The 25471-nt window shown below is 42.7% G+C and overlaps 1 protein-coding gene across 3 annotated transcripts; it reads right to left on the bottom strand.

The window, feature by feature from the left end:
• Positions 1-2541: 2541 nt before the first annotated feature.
• On the bottom strand, positions 2542-15194 carry LOC146647256 (sorting nexin-9-like). Of its 3 annotated transcripts, XM_085391165.1 has the most exons (17): positions 15041-15194; positions 11632-11718; positions 11481-11555; positions 8876-8987; positions 8636-8792; positions 8118-8202; positions 7913-8038; positions 7588-7705; positions 7382-7512; positions 6510-6613; positions 6102-6205; positions 5930-6007; positions 5046-5122; positions 4845-4934; positions 4478-4592; positions 2897-2988; positions 2542-2806 (listed from the first exon to the last, which is right to left on the bottom strand). In XM_085391165.1, the coding sequence occupies exons 1-17, from the start codon at positions 15050-15052 to the stop codon at positions 2759-2761; spliced, it is 1611 nt and encodes a 536-aa protein (XP_085247291.1). In that variant the 5' UTR covers positions 15053-15194; the 3' UTR covers positions 2542-2758. The 3 variants fall into 3 exon arrangements, with proteins under 3 accessions (XP_085247291.1, XP_085247290.1, XP_085247292.1); XM_085391164.1 differs by lacking the exon at positions 15041-15194 and having other exon boundaries at positions 11632-14837; XM_085391166.1 differs by lacking the exon at positions 15041-15194 and having other exon boundaries at positions 8636-8780; positions 11632-14837.
• Between the last annotated feature and the right edge of the window lie 10277 nt (positions 15195-25471).

Genomic DNA, 25471 nt, shown 5'->3' with positions numbered 1-25471 from the left:
AATAATTGTTTTAATATTACCTAAGGAATCATAAAAAATGTTCATGACTTCTGTAGAAAAAATTGATTTATATAAAGTTTTATAAAAAAGTTCACAAGTCTTGGTAATCACTTGAGGGTCTTGTGTGATGACCCATCTGAACACAGTTTAGTCATGGTGCCAAGTGTGTTGTGATGTTTTTCTAATTTGAAAAAATAGCTGGAGTTTTTGTTCTCCCTCTTAGACCCATTTCCTTCTCACAAAGGTACCTTTTGCCTTTTAAATATATATATTTTCTAATTTAATGTAAAATTTGAAGTCTGTTCCTGTTATCTTCAGATAAATTATCAGGTGATCTTGACAAAGCCATAATTTCAGAAGTTATTTCCAACTCTTCTTTTTTTCTATTTTTAACTATTTCAGCTCCTCTTCTCATTAAGAGAGATGTCAATTCAAATTTCATGAACTCCCAATTTTTACTAAAAGCATTTTCAACACATGCCTTTTCCAATACTCATCTATTTTTGTTTTAATTTCCTTTACCAAAGAATCATTCAGTATAAGAGAATTATTTAACTCTCAATATGAATTCACTCTTTTAGACGGTAGTTTTATGATCTGTTAAGGGTGTTGGCAACATTTTTAATATAGAAACATATTTGGATAAAGGATCAGAAATTAACCAATAATCAATACGAGACTGTAAGAAACTTGATCTATTTTTTCATGAAAATTCCTTAATTGTTGGAGTTTTAAGTCTCCAGTTATCAATTAGGTCTCTTTCCTTTATAAAATCCATCATATAATTGCTACTTTCCTGACTTTTACTCGGCCATCTACCTATCATGGTATTGAGTGAATGATTCCAGTCCCCTCCTAATATAATCTTTAGATTAGCAAATTTACTCATTAAAGACTGATTTCTTTTCATTTACTATAAGTATTAGGTCAGTATTCTCCTGTTTGTTATTGTAGCCATAAATGTTTCCCAGTAAAAGGGTCTGATCATCAGCAAAATAAAATGTCCTCTTTCGGATCAGTTTCTGAAGATATATTTTTTCCTTAAACTTATGTTTCAGAATCAGTTCCCGCTGGATGGTTGGTGCCATGAGACATCCATAAATCTTCACCCCATTGGGATTTCCAGAAGTTAGCGTCCTTAGGTTCAGAATGGGATACTTGTATGAGACAAAAGTCAGCATTCAAACGTTTAGCATATAAAAACAGAGCCTTCCTTTTGGTATTGTCCCTTAGTCCTCGAGCATTTAAAGAATTAAAGGATAGAGATGAAACTTTGAAAAGTAAATTAACTTTTTACCCTGAGAAGAGTGTGTAAGCTTCAGAGAGAACAGAACTACTCTGTCTAAAAAAGTGCTTCAAAAACGTTTTTAGCAGCAACAGCTTATTATAAGTCTTTAGAACAATAAGGAAAAGAGACCTTGAGGCACATCCGCAAACAGGACTGAAAGGGATTTCAGTGAATTTCTTTTCTGTTCACGAAAGCACGGGCTCCGACGAAGTAGACAATTTCCCCCTCCTTATGTGCTTTCTCCACCTGTGGCCATAAGTGGTTGCATCTCTCTCGGTTCTCAGGAGAGAGATCTTCTTCGAAATGGAGCTTCCTTGTCTTCAGGTAGTCAGATCCCTTCAACGCCTTTCAGGTGATGACTCGAAAGTGTCTCATGGTAAATTGCAAGATTATGGCACTGGGCAATGGCACAGAAGAGGACTCACGTCGTTGTCCGATCCTGTGAACTGAATCAAGTACCTCCGGGAACTTTAAGCAGAAGTCAGCCTGTTTAAGGCTCTGATGTCTATTCTGTATGACTTAAAGCAGTTATGACATGGTCTGATTTTCTCACCCAATAAAGGAATATTTCATATATCAGTCTACTCTTCCTTCTATCAGACACAGTTATCACAGCTCGTACATTTTCTTTTTACACATAAAATGGTAAATGGCCTGCATTTGTATAGCGCTTTTCTAGTCCCTAAGGACCCCAAAGCGCTTCACACTACATTCAGTCATTCACCCATTCACACACACATTCACACACTGGCGATGGCAGCTACATTGTAGCCACAGCTGCCCTGGGGCGCACTGACAGAGGCATACACATGTATGTAAGCATTGAGCCAAATTTAGTAATGCCAACATATTAAAAGAACAATATTTGTCTCTCATATATAATACATCTATATATACACTGTCACAGATACTGGTCTTTGAGTGAAGGTATAAGGTGATAGGAAATATAAATAACTTCCAATTTTACAAGCCTCGCACTTCTGGCCTTAGCGGTCTTTGAGTACGCGGCCCTTGTGGACTGTTAAGGCTGCGTACTCTAAGGCTGCAGACCCTGAACTGAGATATAGCCAGTGTTCCTGCAGCTTCCTGAGTCAGGGTCAATAATCATGATGTTCAGCCTGAACAGATCTGCAGCTGAAAAAAACCTTCCCTGTTTTACAGTTTCGATGGAAACTGAGCAGCTTATCCCGCACACATTTAAACAAGTTTTCTGCACTGTCACAGTAAAATAATTGCTACTGATAATATCAATAAAGATGAGGTAGAGCCAGGTGGAGGCGTAGAAAGTTTTATTAAACGTGTAAAATCAACTGTTAAAAAGTTTTTAAATAAAGCAGAAAAAGAAGGAAACTCATCATTAATCATTATCATATCAACATTTACACTATAAAGATTATGAGGCTTTTATTTTGTTAACAGTGACTCAGGCTGTGATGTCACATGTGACATCACATGGTGGCGGCGGCGTCCTCACAGCGTGGTGAACTGGCTCAGAGCTTCTCTCAGCTTATCTGCGATCTGACCAATCAGAGAGCAGATAGGAGACGACATCACAGACCTAAACACGCAACCAGACTCCGCCCACCCCGCCTCCCGCCTGGCGCTCACCTGCTGGTAGAAGGTGACCTGCTGCTCCAGGTAAAGCTGCATCACTCGGTTGTAGTCGTAGATACGGTTGCTATGGAAATGGTTCATCTCAGCTGGAGGAGAGCAGACAGCGGCGAGTTACCCTTGGACATTTTTTTATTTATTACACATACAAACATTAACTTTATACTATTGTGGTATCATTTTATTTACTTTATTATTTAGTTCTTAGATCAGTCGTTCTTGGATTTTTATTTTGGTGGAATTGACATGAACCCAACATTATCATCTCTTCATACACATGTGGTATGTAGGTGGTGGCTGCAGCTCAGGTGGCACAGCAGGTCAGCCACTAATCAGAAGGTCGGTGGTTCGATCCCAGGCTGCCTCCTGGCTGCATGTCAAATATCCTTGGGCAAGATACTAACCCTATGTTTGCCTACTGCTGGTGGTCAGAGGGCCCGGTAGCGCCTGTGTCCGGCAGCCTCGCCTCTGTCAGTGCGCCCCAGGGCGGCTGTGGCTACAATGTAGCTTGCCATCACCTGTGTGTGGATAGGTGGATGACTGAATGTAGTGTAAAGCGCTTTGGGGTCCTTAGGGACTGAATAAAGCACTATACAAATGACATTTACCTTTTTTTTTTTTTTTTTTTTACATGTGAAACAGAAACAGCTGAAACTATGGCCGGTGATGAGGTAACGCGATGACATCATGAAAAGGCAGCAGGTGACTAAAGCTGAGTGTCTGACGAGACGAGCTGAGCAGGAAACACCCTCACAGGGTTTGTACATGTGACCGTCTACTCTGCTGTCAGACAGAGCAAGACAGTTTTATTTTGAAGGGTTGCATGAAGTCCCTGAATGATCCTGTGATGCTAAAGGTCAGCTGTGTGTCTCTGTCTCCTGAGTGACCGCGGCCCCTTCTCCTTCTTCTGAAGCTCCTCCAGATGTGATGTGTCCTGATGGGGATCTTGGTCTTCGGCTCAGGCCAAAGATTAAAGTTGGGGCTCTGAGTGGGTGGTGGTAACGCCCATTCTGGTCTCCTGCAGCATGTTCCTCAGCAGGATCGTCGTGGTTCTCTCTGAGTTTCTCCTCACTCCTGTTGTCCACACTTGGAGACACTGTGATAACTTTCACTCTTCTCCTCAGGTCTGAAGTGATTTATAAAGTGTCTTTGGATTTGGGACGCTGCTTTCTCAGATCAAACCCTCACAGATGTGTTTATACCAACTGTAAACTGGAGAAATTCCTTGGTTTGGTCTTAATTTAACATCTTTGAGTGTTACAGAGTGAACACAGGTCATTGCACAGCAGGTCCAAGCTGTGAGTCAATGACAAGCTCAGTTCTTCAGGAGGACAAACTGACTGTGGTCATGTTTGTCTCTCTGAAATTATTCTGTCATTGTTTGTAAACAGATTTATGCTTTTTAAATAAAACAAGCATGTTCAGAAACACTGCGCAGAAAATCCATCGCTCTGCTAAAAGCATGACAGCTTTAAATTTCACCAGGGGCTGATAACTTTATCAAAGAGATTACTTTGACCTTTGGGTTTGCTGGGATTTTTGGGTGGTGTGTGTGTGTGTGTCTGTGTGTGCTGTTACCCTGCAGGGCGTAGCTCATGCAGCTGAGCCGCTGGTTCATGCACTTCCTGTCGCTGTTGTTCATTTTTCCTGCAGAAACCAAACGATCACCTTCCTTCACTTTATCTGCAGCAGCCTGAAACACAAACACACACACACACACACAGGTGAGACCACGCCCTCCTCAGCACATCTGGAGCCCCTCCCATTCCCCAATTAATGTTGCTCTGACAGCGATTGAATAAAAACCTCCAAAATAAAAGCCTCAGTTTCCAGCTTCAGTCTGTTTTATTGTCTCATGTTTTCAGACATTCTCTGTGTGCACCTGCAGTTATGTGTAGCAGTACTGTGTGTAGTATAGTCACTACACACAGTAGTTCTGCTGTACCTTGTGTACAGCGATGATGTCTGGAAAACATGCCAGCAACCCTTTGTACTCGCTGTTAGTCTCCAACAGGAAGTGGAGGTCCTTCTGAGGCTGGAAACATCAACACAACAAAGAATGCAGTAAGAGAATAAACAAATATTATTGTAAGACTGAGAAAACACAGTATACTGTGTATTTATACATAGGTGTGTGTGTTTTTACCTGCTGGGCGACGACCTCAGCAATCTCCTCGTAGGTTTTTCCAGCAGCCGTCAGAGCGTCGGTCAACGTCGCCTCGCCTGCATCGCAGACACTTAAAAGTCTGTACTTATACCACATAATAGATGTTTACTGGATATTTACGTATTTCACAATGGAAACCAGCTTTAAGGAAAATGGTTCAGAAAGAACACACTGAGCTCAGAGTCCCTGAATGCACCGCGGGAGAGCTTCAAGTCCTCCGAGAATGTAAACAAAACCGTTGGTTAGTCAATAAAGTTGTTCCTGTTTAAGTGTTGCTGGAGTCCCTGCATTGTGATTATCTTTCCATCCTTCCTCCCTCCTTCCATCCACCCTCCTTCCATCCTCCCTCTCTTCCTCCCTCCTTTCTTCTATACTTCCATCCTCCCTCTTTCTATCTTTCCATCCTTCCTCAGTCCTTCCACCCTCCCTCCTTCTTTCCTACCTACTTCTATCCTTCCATCCTCCTTCCTTTCATCCTTCCTCTCTTCCTCCCTCCTTTCTTCTATACTTCCATCCTCCCTCTTTCTATCTTTCTATCCTTCCTCAGTCCTTCCACCGTCAATCCTTCATTCCTACCTACTTCTATCCTTCCATCCTCCTTCCTTTCATCCTTCCTCACTCGTTCCTTCCTCCTTCCTTCCATGCTTCCTCCATCCTTCCACTCTTCTTCCTATCCCTCTATCCTCCCTCCTTCCATCATTCCCTCCTTCCTTCCTCCCTCCCTCCTTTCATCCTCCTTCCATCCTCCCCTCCTGCCTCCTTCCATCCTCCCTCCTTCTATCCTACCCTCCTCCCTCCTTCCATCCTTCTATCTTCCATCCTCCCTCCTCCACCCTCCACCCCCACACTCCTCCCTCGCTCACCTGGATATTTGCTGGTGATGAATACAGTTGACAGGTTTCTGAAGGCTTGGCCGATGCGCTCATACTCTTTAGGAAGCGCTGGTTAAAAACAGATGAACACATTACCACCCAATCACAGCTGTAAGTATTCTGTGTACATGTACACGGAATAACTTTAAATGTATGCACTGACGTCCGGTGCAGCGTTTCCAGTGCGCGTGCCCGACGTTCAGCAGCTCTCTGATGCCGTCATCCATGGACTTTGTAAAGCGGCTGTAGTGTTCACACCTCTGTTCACTGCACACACACTCAGAGGTCACACAAAGGTAAAAAGCCACAGGTAAAAACATGTGAAACTGAGCTGCTGTTTGATGGAAGAACAGTGAAAGTACATTTATAATAAGGAACAGTAATGGGCCCAGTACACCGCCCTGTGGCACTCCCAGTGAGCTACAGCTAAAAAAGGGATTGACGCCTGATGACTGGTCATGTGACATTTGACAGACACAAGTTAGACGACCCTAATGAGCGAACCAATCAGAGGTAGCCTGACAGACCAAACCCAGGGTATAGGCCTTTACAAGCAGACTGAGTGACTTACACCTGGATGACATCGAGCTCTGCAGCTTCAGGTTCAACCAAACTGAACATCATTGGACCCACCGTCTCGTCTTTCTCTGCCTTCCTCTTCCCCGCCTTCCACTCCTGAAACAACAACAAACAGCCTTAGCCAATCAGCAAGCAGCATCAGATATCATCACACCTGACTGGCTCAAACATAATCTCCATAAAAGACCATACAAACATTTATAACCTATGGGTGGGGTCTGTTCTGTACCTGAAGCCTTCTGGTTTGTGTTTGTAGTCTTTCATTTGTTTGTGAGTAAACAAAAAGTACATCCCAGAGGCTTAGACAGCAGGTTCTCAGGTTTTCATTCATTCATTCATTTATTTATTCATTTTCAGGCACAACAAATACCTATATTGAACATAAAATACACAAAACAAAAAACAAAAATTGCCTGAAAAAGGAGTGGGACGAAGAAAACTTATTAAATCCCACCCCTATACTCACTCATCAACAAAAAAAACAATAAACTTCCCGCAGCTACGCCCATCATTGCATACAGACCCATCAACAGCTCCGGGCACATACAAGCATCTAAGCGGCAGCTCGCAACCAACAATTAGAGCCTTCATAACTGAATACAGAATATATAAATTATAAATTGCATTACCACAGGTAACAGGTAGTAATAACTACAAGTAACAAACACACATACATATACATACATATATATCTACACACACAAGTACATATATGTACATACATACGCACACTTTATTTATTTTTTTTATTTTTTATTTTGGAATCCATACCAGCAATGGTAAGAGGACAGACATTACAGAGCACACTAAAACCCATCATTGAGTACCTGAAAGATGTAAAGCAGGAGGTGGAGCTTCACCTACCTTCTCATCTCTGTGGGTGAGGAAGAGCTGAAAGACTTCACTCTGAGAGACGATGGGGTGCCGACACATCCGAGTCATCCAGGCCTGCAGACCCTCCATCCTCATCCTAATGAAGTCATCATCAAACCTGCCTACAAGCACGGGTGAGACTGGTAAGGTCAAAGGTGTTTGCTGGGTCATACAGGGTAGCTATGGCGATGGCTCACCTGTCACCTGTTTGTCAGGCAGTGAGGGGATGGGCAGTATGGACCCAAACTTCTCCAGCAGACGCTCATACAGCCAATCAAAGTGCTTGTAGCGATGATTGACAGGGCTGTTGGTTGTCTGGAGGAAGAGGGAGAAGTCAGAGATTGATACCCAGTGATACTGCAAGTACTACTAAGTACTACAGAGTAAGTAAAGTAAGTAAGTAAAATTTTATTTATATAGCACCTTTCAAGATAAAAATCACAAAGTGCTTCACAGAAGCTAAAACCTAAAAATAAAAATCAACCAAAAGCAAGTTTTAAAAAAAAGTGCTACTAAGCTCACATTGGGTGTTATCTGGTACTCGATGAAGCTCTTCAGTCCGTACATTTTGGACTCTTTCTTTGGATCAGCAATCACACAGTCCAGAGGAGACGTCGGGTACAGCCAGACGGGACCTACTTCTCCCATCTGATCGGACGAGGACCAAGAGCCAATCAGAGCAATCAACACCACACATCATTAACCAAGAGAAAAATGTTGGACTCACGTAGACAGGAAGCCTCTCTCTGCTGTCAGCCGGAGGTCGGGCTAACATAAAGACTTCTGGACTCGGACCTTTGGAGAACGAGAACCTAAAGACAAGAAGGCATCACTGTCTTCTACTCGTTTCTACTGATTTCTACTGACATCTACCGAATTATACTGACATCTACTCATTTCTACTGATTTCTACTGACATCTACCAAATTCTGCCAACTTCCACTGACATCTGCTTCCATTAATTTTTAATAATATCTAACAACTACCAACATTCACTCCCTTCCACTGAAATCTACTAGGGTTTACCATCACTACTGACATCTACTGACATCTACTGAACTCAACTGATGTTTAGTAAGCTCTACTGTCTTCTACAGGAATCTACCAACTGCTAACCACTGTGACTGACATCTAATGACTCCTACCAGTGTTTACTTTGCTCTATGGACCGACATCTACTGGACTCTACTTTTAGCTCTACTGTGAGTCGTCTGTTATATTTGCATATTTCAGAAACATATGTACTTATTGAGGGAGATCTTAACACTGGGTCCATGGGCGCTTCGTCCTGAGGCTCCGGCCTCCCCTTCCGGTTGGTTGTTGTCATGGTAACTGCTCACCGACTGGTCATCCCATTCGTCGTCCCACTCGCCGTCATCATCCTGAACAGCTGATAGGGACACTGCTCGACATTCCTGATGTAAAACCTTTTTCCTCACAGTAACACACTATACTTGAAAATGAGCTGAAACAAGCGTATGTTACCGTGCTGTGTGGGATTGTATCCTCGACTGTCCCATCCCTGTGTGTGACTGACAAAAGCCCCGCCCCCCGAGCTCAGGTCGCCGCCTCCTCCAACACCACCAGTGTTTCTGATCTGAAACATGACAACATCTTTAACAAACAGATGTTCCTGCAGACGATACAGACTTTACTGTAGCCATCAGAGCAGGGTGCTACCAATATGGTCGCAAATGCAACCAAATTTTTCAATTGTGCGACTAAAAAAAATCTTGGGTCACACCAGTTTGACCAACTGTTCGAGTACGAACAAAAAAAAGCCTCGGCAACTCTAAAGATCTCCGTGTGGTCAACAACAGACACGCATTATGCCCCTATCGTGGTCTGAACCAATCAGAGATAGTCAGGGGTTTGAAAGTGCAGACGGACAGAGAGGTGAGTAGCTTGAATAAAGCGGTATCGATTAATTAAATCCTGATTGAAATATAAATGTATTCTGGAGCTGAAAGCCGACAGCTCACTGACTCTGATGTGTCGGCGGGTCCGTGCTTTGTGTTTACATCTTTTTTGAGCTAGATTCTGAGGTGCAGGTTTTGTCTCTCTCTAACCAAAATTCGCTGAACCAGCAGCAAAAGAAGATCCAAACTATGCTTCACATTTGATAAATGTCATCATTAATTCCCTCTTACGTTTGCTGTTTTGCTTCCACCACGATAAAGTCACACTTCATGCACAGCTCTCTCTCTCTGTCTGTACTTTAAGTACAGTTTCCCATCTAAAAGTCTCTCCTTTCTGCATTATTCATTCACTTATTGCCCACCAGTCTACCGTTGTTTACAGCGCTGTCGGCCACTCTTTTTTTTTTTTTTGAACTTAAATGACCTTGGACAAGAAAGCTTAATTTCTGCTGTTCAATACTGATCTTAGAAATATGGTATCTAACCAGATTCTTACTATCTTAATGACCTTGTAGTACCATATCACCCTATTAGAGCACTTCGCTCTCGCTCTGCAGGCCTACTTGTTGTTCCTAGAGTATTTAAAAGTAGAATGGGAGGCAGAGCCTTCAGTTTTCAGGCCCCTCTTCTGTGGAACCAGCTTCCAGTTTGGATTCAGGAGACAGACACTGTCTCTACTTTTAAGATTAGGCTTCAAACTTTCCTTTTTGCTAAAGCATATAGTTAGGGCTGGACCAGGTGACCCTGGATCCTCCCTTAGTTATGCTGCAATAGACGTAGGCTGCCGGGGATTCCCATGATGCATTGAGTTTTTCCTTTCAAGTCACCTTTCTCACTCACTATGTATTAACAGACCTCTCTGCACTGAATCATATCTGTTATTAACCTCTGTCTCTCTTCCACAGCATGTCTTTATCCTGTCTTCCTTCTCTCACCCCAACTCGTCGCAGCAGATGGCCCCGCCCCTCCCTGAGCCTTGTTCTGCCGGAGGTTTCTTCCTGTTAAAAGGGAGTTTTTCCTTCTCACTGTCGCCAAAGTGCTTGCTCATATGATTGTTGGGTTTTTCTCTGTATCTATAATTGTACGATCTACTGTACAATATAAAGCGCCTTGAGGCGACTGTTGTTGTGATTTGGTGCTATATAAATAAAACTGAATTGAATTGAATAAGAAAAGATGAAAAGAACTATTGATACATGTTTTGTTAAGGCCTGATCCGTCTGAAATTCATAGCCAGTGCTCTGAAATGGAGCCATCAATCTTTGAACGCTGAAAAAGCACACAGTGTATCCAGAAAACACATTATATGCTGCAATAAATGCACTGCCCAAGTGTCCCCTCTCCCCACTGCCTTTCAGCAGCAGGCAGCAGCAAACAGGTCGTCAGAGGAGCCGATGTGATGATTAGGTTTAACATTGCCTACAATATTACCAAAGAGTGCCGAAGCACTTCAAGCACAAGCACTTTTTCACTAACTTATCTTTCTGGTAGAACTGTGCTCCAAATAAAGAACTTTGTGTTGACAAGATTGTTAGTTAATCGTTTACAAATCAATATTGTCTGTATGGACAGCAATTTCCGCCCCCAAAAAAGTGCACATGTAAAACTGCGGTGTTAAGTGATGCGGTTGAAAAATTTGGGTGCGCCTAACTTTTGTGCTGGTGCGCCTAAGAAAAAAAGTCAGGCACACCAGTGCAACCGTGGCAAAAAGTTATTCTAGAGCGCTGCAGAGGTTACACTGTGTGGTCCAGTGGTCTCCATGGTGGGTTTATCACTCTGTGCTGTGATTTTCAGTATCTCTGTGAAGTGTTTGTGCCTTTGTGAACTTGAAATCAAATAAAGATGAAATATCCTCGGTTTTAGTCTCTGTCGGTTTGGTAAAATAAATGATTGCAGTTTGCCCAATGAAGCCCTGATGGACGTATTTATTGATGTTTGGACGTCTATCAGCCTGTGAGTCAGCTGCTTGTTTTCACTGAAATACTGATTTTCTGGCCTCTGTTCTGGAATCTCACTGAAACTGAGCTGAATTCAAACAAACAGTCAAATAATAATAAAAACTAAACTCAAAGGTAAGTGTTGGACAGAGTGTGTGACACTGATGAAGGTGAAATTCGCTGATCTGTGCCTCTTTGTGTTGACACGACATGAAATAATGTCACAGCGCTCACCTGTAAATATCCCTCAGGTACAAGGCCGGTTTGTCCGCTGGAGTTCTGGGCCTGGATCCAGCCTCCACCCACAGTCTGAAGAACAGGGACACGTGAGGGGGTGGAGCCGTGTTTCCTTTGCAGTGTGTGCAGTGTAAACACCTGCGTTTACCTGGTCTGTCACAGTGATGGTCTCCCCCTCTCTCACCGACAGCTCGTTGTTTCCTGGCTCCGCTGTGAAGTCGTACAGAACCAGAGCCTGGAGAGCGCACACACACATGCACACACACGCACACACGCACAAACACACATGCACACAAGCATGCACACAAGCATGCACACACGCACAAACACACGCACACACACGCACAGAGCTCAGACTGGTACAAACTAAAGTTTAGGGGCAGTCAGAGGAACCAGCTCTGGTTTGGGCTCAGAGGAAACGTCTGGATGTCAGTGAAACTACAAACTCTCGAACCTGACTTCCTGTTGGACCACAGTACTTCCTGACATCCACATATCAGGAACTTCCAGGCTTTCTGGGTTTTTCTTTCCAGAGAAGCTCACACAGAGACATTTCCATGTGCAGCGATGAAACGTCGTCTCCTGCCTCCACACGTTTATTCATGAACACAAATATGATTTCTGCTTGTCGCATTGACAAACACGTCTGCAGAGCCGAACAGTCACAAAATAATTTGAAGTTATATTTGAGTTCAGGACTAACGCTGATGCAGGAGCGCTACGTCGTTGCAAGTCAGTCATATAAAAGTTTACTCTGTGGAGACTGTCACAAACTCTCTCACTGATTAGAGTAATTGTGATTGTTATATTACAACTTCTTTCTACTTACAGTAGAAATGATCATGTGAGTTTTCCATTGCCACGCCCCCACCTGAGGACAACGACGGTCCCCATCACCCTCAGGTCTGTTTCACTCCAACACACCATCACTTCCTGCAGCACCACCCACGCCCACAGCTCAGTCTCTGCCCCAAGCGTGATGGTGGAGGCTGCAGACCTGTCACCACGTCTCCCTCATTGTTAAACTGTTACCATGGTTTCATCCCTCGCATCACTGATCCCCGATCAGGACGCCGTCCTTCAGTGAAACCATCAGAGTAAACATGAGATGTCTGATTGATTTATTCATCCAGGCTCTCATTCCCACCACACCAGCAAAGGTGCAACAGACACAACAGGTAACGAGACATCAAGTACAAACAAGTACAGATGTGTCAATTTGATTATTCCTGGAAACACCAGCAGCACATTTGAAATCCTGATTTTGTCCGATTCCCAGGGCGATCATTTGGATGATGCTGTGAATGCGAAGGCCGTGTTGGTTGTTACACATATAAACACGAAGGTAAGAGGAAAGCAGGCCAAGCAGGGCTTCATAGACAAGTACCAGCCAATGGGAACATCCGCAGCAACACGCAGAGAACAGTGAGCCACGTGATTTCCACAGCCAGTAATAAACCTGAAGCGTGGACAACATCCAGGTGTTTGGGTGATGGGCAGGTACATTCATATCATGAAGCGCTTAGAGTCAAGTTTAAAAACAATCTGAGGTCTTTATGAGCTTCAGCTCTCCGTCTGCAGCACAGCTGATATCTCACACCCAGGCATGCCAGCGTTATTTTAAATAAATCAATAAGCGATGAGTTCTCTGACTGTCAGACAGTAGCGGTTTTAGATACGGGCGACACGGGCGGTTGCCCGGGACGGCATCACGGGCATCAGCAAAAAATAAAAAATAAAAAAATTGCTCGTACTCGTGCTGCCCCGACATCAGCCAGCGCATATTGGGAATGGTACAGGGACCGATCGGTTTTCTATCGCCCATTTGCTGGGAGTAAGGGCGCCCTCCGTTAGCGAGGTGCGCCTGCTGCTTGCGGCGCAGAGAGGAGAGGGCGGCGCGACGCAGCGGGGGATTCACTGGCTGGCTGGAGCAGCATCTAATAACCAACTCGCAATAAAACAAAATAAAAACAAAACAACAAACACGAAAACACCAGACATCATGATACAGACTTATAATTTGCACCGATGTTTTTTCAAAATTCTATACGCGAAAAGTGAGCGCGAGCCCTCGGTGCACCTGCTCGCTGCTGAAGTCAAAGTAAACTTTATTGTCATCTCCGCTACATACAGTCCAGTATATAGAGAGACGAGACGACGAGGCTCCAGTTACAGCAGTGCAAGTAAACAAACAATAAATATAAGAAGAGTAAGACAATAAATATACACTTTAGGACTCGGGGTAAAGGGATCAATAACAATTTAAAATTTATAATTTACAGTTTGATGATTTAAAGTCTCACACACAACCCGTCGAAAGGGGAGGAAGACCTGCTACTTCCAAATAGAGCACATTTCATTCATAATGTTGTAAATTATGTATTCATGATTTGAATCCTGGATTGTGTGAAATCTCAGAAATAAACCTTAGACAAAGTGAATCTGTGAACTAAGGTGTAGGTCTGTTAGATCATGTTGTGGTGATCCTCGATTTGGGGGATTTGTGTTCATACCGGAGTGCAAAATTAAAACCAATGTAAGGTGGACAAGAAAAGTTCAAAGCCATCAGGAGCTCAGTTTAGAAAAAATAAAAAAGAAGAGGAGGAGAAACGAGCAAAAGATGCAGGTAAGCAGATGTGTGATTGGATAATGGCAGGTCATCCTGAAACAATCAGAATCAGAATACTTTATTAATCCCTAAGGAAATTATGTGGATTACAGTTGCTCCAAGAAGAAATGGTAAAAATACTAAACTCCAAACAGTACATTATGTTACAGGTTTTAATATTAATTGTCAATTGTTGATTTGTCCTGTTCTCATTGTATGACGAATTATGATGACTGTTTGGTAGCCGTTTGCATACAATGCATACTCTCTCTCTCTCTTCATATGTGTGTTTCTCTGGCAAAATTCAGTATGTTTCGACAACAGTTTTATCGTAATGTATAATCCTTAATATGTTTTTTGTGTATGTGGGGGGGCGCCAGAGGGAGTGTTCGCCCGGGGCGCCAAACAGGCTAGGACCGCCACTGGTGTCAGAGGACTGTGCTGTGGGAAACAGGAGACCTCCTCACACTGACAATCTCTGAGTTCGTCCTCACAATCTAAAGTTTCTGATATATCGCCTGCAGACCTCACTGATCATCGCAGGGATCAATAACTCTCATCGATCTCTCCTCAGCAGCAGGTCTGTGACTTTTGACCCTCCTCTGAGCTTCTCCGACAACTTTTAAACGTGGGCTGGTGTTCCCGCACATGCGCAGCAACAGCCTGTGCGTTCCTATTTTCCCAACTGGATGTTGGCAGTTCTCCCCACGGCTGTACAAGCCGTGCCTGCCGCTCTTCCCTCCCCCCTTGTCTCCCCCGTGTCTCCCCTGTGTCCCCCTCCTCTCCTCGTGCCGCTCGCTGCACCTGTCTGCTGACACCTGCCGTGTCTCAGGTGTGTCCCCGCCGTTCTGTTGCTCCCCGAATCCGGTTCGGTTCAGCGCGCTGATTGGAGCCAGCCGCGGGGTCAGAGGTCACCGCAGATAGGTACGCGTGCAGGCGATGGTCTTACCTGAGCAGCCATGGTGACGTCACAGGAGTAGGTTCGATCCCGGTTCTTGCCGTCAGCTCGCGGACCGACCTGAGCCCCGCTGCGTCAAGGTAGGGAGCGCGAGGACGGCACTTCCGCTGTGGCGCTTCACAATTAAAGCACCGCAGTAGCTCTAGGGCAAACAAACCTATAAAACGACACCTTTAGTGACGACACTTTAGTGACGTCTAAAGAAGCTGTGAACACAGGCAAGTTGAATTCATATAATAAAATACAGGAATGCGTTAAATAAATCACACAGATTCACTTAGTTTTATTAATTTTTATTTTGAAAGTCCGCTTCCGTTAGTTTATTTTTGTGCTCTGAAACCTTGACCACATATGACGTCATACGCGGAAGGGCTATTCCACTGGGCGTCTCCTGAAAACTCTCCAGTTACACGCTGTAAAAATACTGCAGTTGAAAATACTATTGAAGCACATTAAAATACTACAAAATACACAGACGAACACTACAAAATACAAAATGCTAAAATATTACGAAATACTTGTTAAAATACTGCTATTAAATGCATTAAAACACTACAAAATACACTAAGATCATTAGGATCAGTGTGCAGAGTGTAAAATATGAACTTTAACTGTAAATTTAATAACACAGTAAACAGTAGTTTTTTATAAAAAGTAAAAGTACAGATAGGGGGCGTGGTTATGGCGCTGAACTAGGCACACGTATTTTTGTGAGCTCCTGGCGATATTTTAGTAAGTTCCTGAAAACTGTCCTTTAACTGCGTGAACAGTGATAACTATTGCTTGTAACGAGTTATTATCGTATATCCGCGACATTATGCCGGCTAAGAAAGCACAAAATAAATCTAAGGCACACTCTTCTCTGAGTGAGGAAGACGACGTCTCTGATGCTAGCAGTCAAGCTAACTCTGCAGGTGATGCTAGCCCTGGGAGTCTCCTGGACGTGAGTACTGGAATGGCCCATAACATGGATGTTATTCAAATACTCGACGGAATCAGAAATGACTTTTCCACAAAACTTGATGTGGTCCTGTCAGCGATCCAAGATGTTAAAAGAGACGTGCAGGACTTTTCGGTGCGCATGGATGGGGCAGAGATGCGCATTAGCAGCGTGGAGGACGCCATTAACTCAGAGAAAGGCAAGATAGATGCGCTAGTTAAACAAGTGGCTCTCCTCACGAACAAACTCGAGGACCTCGAAAATCGCTCTCGTCGTTCCAACCTACGACTAGTTAATGTGCCGGAGAAAATAGAAGGACATGACGCGGTGGCTTTCCTAGAGAAGTGGCTCCCCGAAGCGCTGGGACCAGCAACATTCCCGAGACAACCTCTCATCGAAAGAGCTCACCGGTTGCCCGGCCGGACGCAACCCAACCGACCACCCTCACCGAGAGTCCTCATCGTGAAGTTTTTAAGCTTCCAAGACAAGGTTCGGGTGATGCGGGCGGCTATGGCCAAAGGGAAAGTTATCTGCGGGGGTCAAGAGGTCATGTTCTTCCCGGATCTTTCTACAGATCTCCACCGACGGAGGAGGGGCTTCGACCGGGTGAAACAGCAGCTCAGGGCGATGAACGTACGTTACGGATTAATTTACCCGGCGAAGCTACGAGTGTCATCTGGTGGACATACGCATGTCTTTGAGACCCCAGCAGATGCGGAAAAGTTCATCCGAGGTTTGCAGAATACAGAGGACTAGCAGAATATCTGATGGGGACTGCCGAATCCTTCACTATCTGCCCATAACAACTGTAGTTTGAAATTGTTGGATTTAATGGTCAATATCGCTCATCCTTACTGTTGAATTTTTTGGGGAGAGTATTTTTCTTTTTTGTATTTACTTTGGTTGACCGTTCCTTCGTTCTCCTCAGTTGTATTGGGCATTTTATTTATCCCTTATAGATAACTAGCCACGCCCACTTGTTGATTGGGCTTTCATTTGTGTCTTGGAGTACTGGTTGTTCGACATACAGTCGGCTCTCCGGGATGAGAGTTATGCTACAAGAAAGTTTGTAATGATCATTGTATACATACTTGTTCATGTAGGATATACATTTTCGTCAGGAGACGCAATTGTCCAGGTGGTTTGGTTTTGTTTGACCATGTCAGCTCGGTTTGGTCTAGCTGCTCCCTTGTTTACATTGGATCAGCGTGTGCACTTAACTGCAGGGGGAGGGCGGGGTAGGGCGAGGGGCTGTCCGGTTCAGGTTGACAGCTAAGGGGGTTCATTTATGGCAGATTTTGTGTTATTTCTTTGTGTTTTTGTATTTTTCACAACGTGTTGCTTTTTACTGGTTTACTCCCACCACAACAGTTAGAGATACTGAAAGGTTTACCAACAACCAAATGAAGATACTATGTTGCACAATCTGTTGTATTAATAAGAATAGATGACTTCATATAAGACTTTTAAATTTACTTCTTGGAATGTGAGAGGAATGGTAAAAGTGGTTAAACTAAAACAGGTTATTACCAGGCTTAAACAACTTGAGTCATCAATAGCGTTTATCCAAGAGACCCATTTACTCAGAGAGGATCTGGTGAAAGTACGTAGGAGATGGCCAGGCAAAGTGCTAGCATCCTGTTGCCCTTCGCACGCGAGAGGGGTTATGGTGTTAATTCATAATTCAGTGCCTTTCCAAGTAAATAACACTATTTATGATAAAGCTGGCAGATTTTTGGTGGTTCAAGGAACTCTCTTGAAAGAGAATTTCAATTTAGTTAATGTTTATGGCCCTAATGATGATAACCCTTCATTTTTTGAGAATTTATTTCTATTGATAGCTACCCTTCCTGGTAGGATAATATTGGCAGGTGACTTAAATTGTACTCTGGACCCGAAGCTTGACCGCTCATCAGGGATAGACACTTCACACTCTCAAACAAGAAAAAAAATACAACAATATTTGAAAGATCTGAACCTCTGTGATCCATGGAGAATTCAAAACCCCAATAAAAGGGAATTCTCATGCTATTCAGCAGTATTTAAATCCCACTCCCGAATAGATTATTTTTTAATCTCCTCATCTTTGCTACCCAATATAACTAAGTGTATATATGACAGCATTGTGTTGTCAGATCATGCCCCAACCTCACTATTTTATGAGGTAGAACAAGTGAATAGCCACTCAAACAAGTGGCGCTTGCACCCTAAATGGATACATGATTCTGACTTTATGAAATTTGTAGGAGAACACATTGATCTCTACTTCTCAATTAATACAATTCAAACAACTGCAGCCGTAAGGTGGGAAGCTTTTAAGGCATATATTAGAGGACAAATGATAAGTTTCACCAGTTCTAAATTTAACAAATTCAAACAGACAATGAACGAATTAGACAATAAAATTAGAGAATTAGAGAGAGAAGTTAACATAGATGATTCAACACAGAAAAAACAGGAGTTATTGACCCTTAAAGCTAAATACGAGGAGCTGTCTATGCTTAAAGCTGAAGATGGTTTAATAAGATTGAAACAGACGTTTTATGATCAGGGTGAAAAGCCGGGTAGACTACTAGCTTGGCAGATAAAGAAACTTGAATCTGACAGAGCCATTAATATAATTAGGAACGATCAAGGGGAATTATCTACAGATCCCACAGAAATTAATAACACCTTTGTCTCGTATTATAAAACCCTATATAAATCTGACAGCCCACTGGACCTGGTAAGCCAAAGTGCTTTCTTGGATAGATTGATCTTTCCCTGTATTTCTGAGGATGTGAAAAATGAATTGGAGAGAGAAATAAATTTCAATGACGTTTCTGATGCAATTACGAACATGAGAGGTGGTAAGGCTTCGGGTCCTGATGGGCTTCCGATAGATATTTACAAGCTATTTAAAGCAAAATTAATTCCCCCATTATTAGATGTTTATTTGGAATCCTATGAAACAGGTCGCCTCCCTGCTACATTTCGTAGTGCCCTGATCACTCTCATTCTAAAACCGAGCAAAGCGCCAGCCGAAAGTGGTTCTTACAGACCCATATCGCTGTTAAATTCTGACTCCAAAATCATAGCTAAGGCTTTGGCTATGAGGCTGGAGAGGGCTCTTCCAGCCATTATACACGGAGATCAAAATGGTTTCGTTCAAAATCGCCAGGGGTTCCACAATGTGAGGAGAGTTCTCAATATAATCCACGAATGTGAAGAATTACCTGATACTGCAATACTATCACTCGACGCGGAGAAGGCGTTCGATCGAGTTGAATGGCCCTATCTAATTGAGGTGCTTAAGCGTTTTGGATTTGGTGATCACTTCCGCCGATGGATTGAAATTTTACTTGCTGATTCGGTTGCAATGGTATCTACCAATAATCTCATCTCTAGTCCTTTTGAGCTATCTCGAGGCACCAGGCAAGGGTCTCCGATTTCACCTCTGCTTTTTGTACTAGCCATGGAACCTTTAGCGATAGCAATTAGATCACATCCCTCGATCCATGGTATTAAAATCGGGGAGATGCTACACAAAATTGCAATGTACGCTGACGATACTGTTGTGTTTCTATCACACCTTGCAGAATCAATACCATCTCTCCTGAAGCTATTCGATCAATTTAGCAGTTTCTCTGGGTTCAAAGTGAACGAAGAAAAATCATCCATTATGTTTTTAAATATGAACGAGAGGTTGAAACCAGTTGTATCCCACCCATTTGTGAATGCCGCAGAGGGATTTAAATATTTAGGCATCAGAGTAACCCCAATGATAAGCAATCTTAGTTCAGCCAATTATGAGCCCCTGGTGGTAGGGTTGTCGGATGAGATCACTAGATTAATATCATTGCCTCTTTCTTTACTGGGAAGAATAAACATAGTAAAGATGACTATATTACCTAAATTCCTATATATCTTTCAGTCAATTCCGCTGGCCCCTCCTCCTTCTTTTTTTTTCCAAGACCAGAAAGCTTCTTTCTAATTTCATCTGGAACAATAGGAAGCCAAGACTCAGACTCTCCCTCTTGTATTTACCATATGATAGGGGAGGACTACAGTTTCAAAATTTAAAATGGTACTATTGGGCTGCTCAGCTGAGGACCACTATGTTTTGGTTTTCAAACGATATTTCCCTTCCCTGGTTAGCAACTGAAAGAATGTCCTCAAAGGGTCTGTCGTTAAATAGCTATTTATACTCAGCACCCTTTAAAACTTTAAAGAAAATTACTACTAATCCCTTTGTAAAAAACACTGTTGTTGTTTGGCATGAAGTACAAAAAATGTTGAATGAATCTTCTGGGTTGTCCTGTTTCTCCCCAATTTGGGGTAATGAACTCTTTGCCCCGGCTAAGAATGACATGGGCTTTAAAGCTTGGCTGAACAAGGGCATTGCGAAACTACAGGACGTATATGAGGAATATTCTCTAATGTCATTCAGTGAATTAAGGGCAAAGTTTGATTTACCGCAGAAACACTTTTTTAAGTATCTGCAACTTAGAAGTTTTATTCTGGCACACTTAAACAATTCAGTGCACCAACCCTCACTCTCCATCCTAGAAACTCATGTTACAAAAAACTGTTTTGGTAAAAGACTGGTGTCCCAGTTTTATAGCCTGTTAGTTGAACACCATAAGGATAACTCTGATAGTAAAAGACGGGAGTGGATTAATGACTTACAAGAAGATATTTCATATACTGAATGGGGTAAAATATGTTCAAAAACACACACTCAGACCATTAACACTCGTTTGAGAATGATACAATTTAATTGGATAATGCGAACATACATATCCCCTGTACAATTAAATAAATTTGATCCTAATATAATTGATCTATGCTATAAGTGTAATAGGCATCAGGGTACACTATATCACTGCCTGTGGAAATGTGAAGAGATCCAAAAATTTTGGAGCTCTGTGTTAAAATATATCTCTCAGATCACAACTTCTCCTGTACCGCTTTGCCCTAAGTTATGCATTTTAGGCTTGTATCCAGATGACTACTCTGTCTTGTGAGGAAAGAAAAATGGTCGATCTTTGTTTGCTACAGGCCAAACGCTGTATCGCCTTATGCTGGAAGAATGTTGGTTGCCCCTCTTTTAACCACTGGTTAAATAACTTAACATCGAGTTTAGCTCTTGAGAAACTGACCTATATTGTTAGAAAGAAGGCTTCTGAATTTTACAACATCTGGAAGATATTTTTGGATCTACTGAGGAGTGGGGATGTGGGGGGGGGGTGGGCGGTGAGTGAATAAGACAACTAGATAATGAATAATGTCTGACTTGCTGTTGGGAATATACTATGTAACCTATATTATGATTTATTTTTTTATTTTTGTTTATTTATTTATTTTTATTTATTTTTTATTTATTTTTATTTTTTTAATTGTATTTATTCGTATGGTTTAATTTAATTTATTTAACTATGCATTTATTTGGAACCCTTTAGGATTAACACTTCAATTATCGTTATTACTATTACTATTATTATTATTATTATTAGTGTTGTTACTATTATTATTATTATTTTAATGACTGCCATACGTTCATTTTATGTTGGTGTTGATACTGTTGAAAAAACAAATAAACATACGTTTAAAAAAAAAAAAAAAAAAAAAAAAGTACAGATAAAAACTGTAGAAACACAAAAATAAACAGTGCGTCATAAAACTGTATGATTGTTGTTACAGTGAAACACACATGTGGGGACTCGGGCTTCACTCTGTCTGCTGTGTGTGGTCTCTGGGGGGCTGGGTGGGCTTGCCCTTCCCCAGCCAAACTACAGCTACACCCACAGGTTGGAGTAAACGCTCCTGAAATCTTAAAGTTTGTGTGTTTTCTGGAAAACAAAGACGTGTTGTTGATTCGGAAACAATTTCTTTGCTCTGGTCGATAAACGTTCGTCCTCTCTCGCCAAATGTTAAAGCATGTTGTTGCACACAGGTGGGGATGCTCACATAGGAGGAAGTAGAACTACAATCAGGAACTCCAGAAAACCAACCTTCACACTAAAACAGGAAGTAACCAAAAGACTAAACACACAGAGACACCAACACTGACCCAGGGAGGAGAGTGAACAGAGACAGAAGAAGTAACCTGTAAGCAGGAAGCAGCGCTCTAAGAGTGTCCCTGAAACAAATGAGTCACATTAGAAACAGGTAAACAAAGAGCAGCGCAGCAGGAAGATGAAAGTGAGTCAGCGTCATGTTGATGAATCCAGGGTCCTGCACATTTTTAAACCTCACAGCTGGAACTCAGAATGACTGCAATGATGTCAGTCATGTATAGGGTCACACTTCATGTTTCTAGACTCTATCAAACCTTTAAAATGCTGTTGGACATCTTTAATGACAGAATCTCAGTAATGTTTCAGCGTAAAATGTAACCAGATTACAATCAAACTGTCTCTAAGTCCATGTAGTTTAAGTCTTACGGTGTGTTCACACCGAATGCGATAGAGGTGGCCAGAGCGTCAGGTTTACATGTAAAGTCAATGGAAAAAGCGCGATGATGAAATTGGGAAGCAGATTTGTATCGCGAAAACGCGTGAAACGGGCGTCAGTGTACCGCGTCTGCCGCGTTTGGCTCGCGAATAAAACCACACGCGTCAGTTTTTGTGTTGCATTTGTGCATACGCGCGTTTCGCGTCTACCGCTCGAGTTGGAAAGATCTGAACTCAAGCGTCAAATCACGCCACGACAACCAATCAGGAGCCTGCTGACGTGGCTCTGACCAAAGGGGAAATGGTCCAAGGGGCAGATCCAGCCAAAGCCCTTCATTCTTCATTCAGTATGGAGGAAAAGCTCATCACTGCCGTGGACCCTAGCAATCAGTCGTTTTCTGATGAGGCAGCAGCTCTCCAGGGCAGAAACAATGCTGTTATTTTTCTCCTCCTTCTCCCTGAGGCTCTTCCACTCCAAGCTGGGTCCTTTTTATTCCTGTCGCTCTGTAAAAAGTTAAATGTTATATATTTATGTTTAATGTTTTTGTTAGTGAATTTATATATTTTTTCCAATAAACATTTGTAATGACTAATGTCTCTGTTCTACTACACAGCAAATATTGGCACCCGACTTGACACAAACTGAATCACATGAAAGAGCAGATTATTTACGGATGAGAAGTAAAAAGAGCCGCCAGGTGCTAAAAAATAAACCTTAGACTCAAACGTTAGAACAGGCTTTTCCCCGCAGCACGCCGTGTAATAAATACTCACAAAGAAAACGGCGGCCGTTACAACTTATGTCTAAAATGTATTGTTTCATGCATTGGTTAAAACACTCGACTCCAGCTACACGACGCGCAGCTGGAAACACTTCACGCAAGTCGAGCTGCCCGAGATTCACAGAATTGACAGAAAATGTTACATTTTTGTGATTTATATCGTTATCGGACGATAGATGTCTTATATGAGATTTTGGTCATATCGCACAGCCCTACCTGAAGGAGTCCCCGGTGGCAAGGAACCTGGACAAAATTGTTTAAAATTAGTATTATGTGTACTGCAGTTACAAATGCATTATTCCAATTCCAAAACACTTTTGTGATTCAGATTTAAATTACAAAGCATAAATCTTACATAAAACCTTTTGTAATTATAAGGATAATTACATAATGTATATTAGATATAATCTAAAACAGTCTGCAGGGATTATATACAAATATTCAACTATCCCAGAATTAAACCAGGTCTAAATAAAAGAAAGGAGTGAGTGTCACAACAAAGATTAACCCTGTGGTCCTCGTACGACAGTTTGATATCAGCAAACACCGAGAGCATACACTGATAGACACCACAGCCATGCTATCATTGCAAACACTGATAACAGCATAAATCGAATTAAATCGGGACTTGATGAGACCTTTCGAGTATCACTAGAAATATTATACACAGTCGTCTCCGTACCACAGTTTGCTTTCAGTAAACACCAACAGCATGCACTGTTATCATAGCACATCCATGTTACCAGTGTATAAACGGATGGTTTAGCATATATTAGCACAGGTATCAATAAAGGACTACCGTATTAAACACTTTTACTAACCTCAGGCAGACGGACAGGCGCTCTGCAGGTGGGATTGAGCGCCTGTAATTGGTATCTAGGCGGGCGATGCTTGGACCAACGCGGGACAGCAGGTCCTCAAACTGGGCGAGGGGAAGATATCGCTGAAATAAACGTCATCCAGGCGCAGCTCCTGGAGCAAGTGGTGAAACTCACCAAACTGCTCACGCGTCTGGAGGACCTGATGGACCCAGGTACGGCGAGGACGTCCTTAACGCCGCTGCTCTGCTCTCCACAGTAAATAGAGAAGGGAGACTCTCTCTTCAAACGCTAGCTCGACAGCTGCCATGTAGCAAAGATACCGTCCGGCACAACTTCCTCCCACATCCCTCCCACATTTCCGGTTCACGCGCGTATTTTGACACACGATGAATTCACGTTGGACACGCGTCGAGGTGCGAATGTGCACACGTCAAATTAGGGGCGTCTGGGCCGTTTTCGCTCGCGTCTATCGTGTTCGGTGTAAACACACCGTTACAGACACAAGATAAACCAGATAACTCTGCACTGAGCTCCATCTGAAGGTTTAAGACAAGTTCAAATACGATAAAGCACAGAGGTAGCAAAAACAAGTCAGATGTCATGAAAATCAAAAACATGTCTCAATAATGAAACGAGCTGTTACACCGGAGACTCATACTGAGTCATGTCAGTGATTACTTCAGCTGTTTCCTGGAATACAGCTCCTTCCTGGAGGACTGAACGGGTGGAGGCTAGGATGGAGGAGCTCTCTGACATCCGGTGCTGACGGTCCCATCAGGGTAAAGGACGCCAGCTGACCTCAGTCAGGTGGGCTGTGTTAACAATGCTGGTTTCAGACAGTGTTCCCGGGCACATTTGGTAAGCAGCACAATCATGCTGATGAGGAATGCAGTGTGGTCCACAGGTGTCCAATAAAGGAGTGCAGCCTCGTCCCACACACACACTCTGGTGTGACGCACTGCAGACCATGGCGAAGTCTTTGTGTTGTTTATGAAGTACTCCACAGTCTTTTAAAACCTCTGCCATCTTTACCTCTAAACATCTTTACATCTTTACCCCTAACCCTACCCTAACTTATTACCAGCTGAACCGTCTTGCTTTTTCAGACATTTTTACCTTGTGCCAACTTTATTGGGACCTGCAGCAAGCATCAAATTTAGTTTAAACATTTGTTATTTCTGTTCTGTAGTGAATTGTAGTGAATCTTGCCTCATGTGACTGAAAGTCTTTAAATATTTCACATTGAAAGAACTTTTGTGGTTGTAACAGTCTTGTTTCCTCTGGGTTAAAAAATGATTCTGACTATGAAAGCTCAGCCACCGGGATCAGTCAGTTGTGTTGCCGATCGTGGACTAATAGTGATATCACACGATTCCTGCAGTAGAAGGAATTGATCGATAGATAGATAGATAGATATAGACGTCAAACCTGAGTCAGCCAGCAGG

Source organism: Rhamphochromis longiceps, linkage group LG19, assembly GCF_057381845.1.
Source record: "Rhamphochromis longiceps isolate RC_006_pf linkage group LG19, R_longiceps_female_GT1.1, whole genome shotgun sequence".
Taxonomy (NCBI): Eukaryota; Metazoa; Chordata; class Actinopteri; order Cichliformes; family Cichlidae; genus Rhamphochromis; species Rhamphochromis longiceps.
Note: the sequence above shows the minus strand (reverse complement) of the source record. Positions and strands in the feature narration are given on the sequence as shown.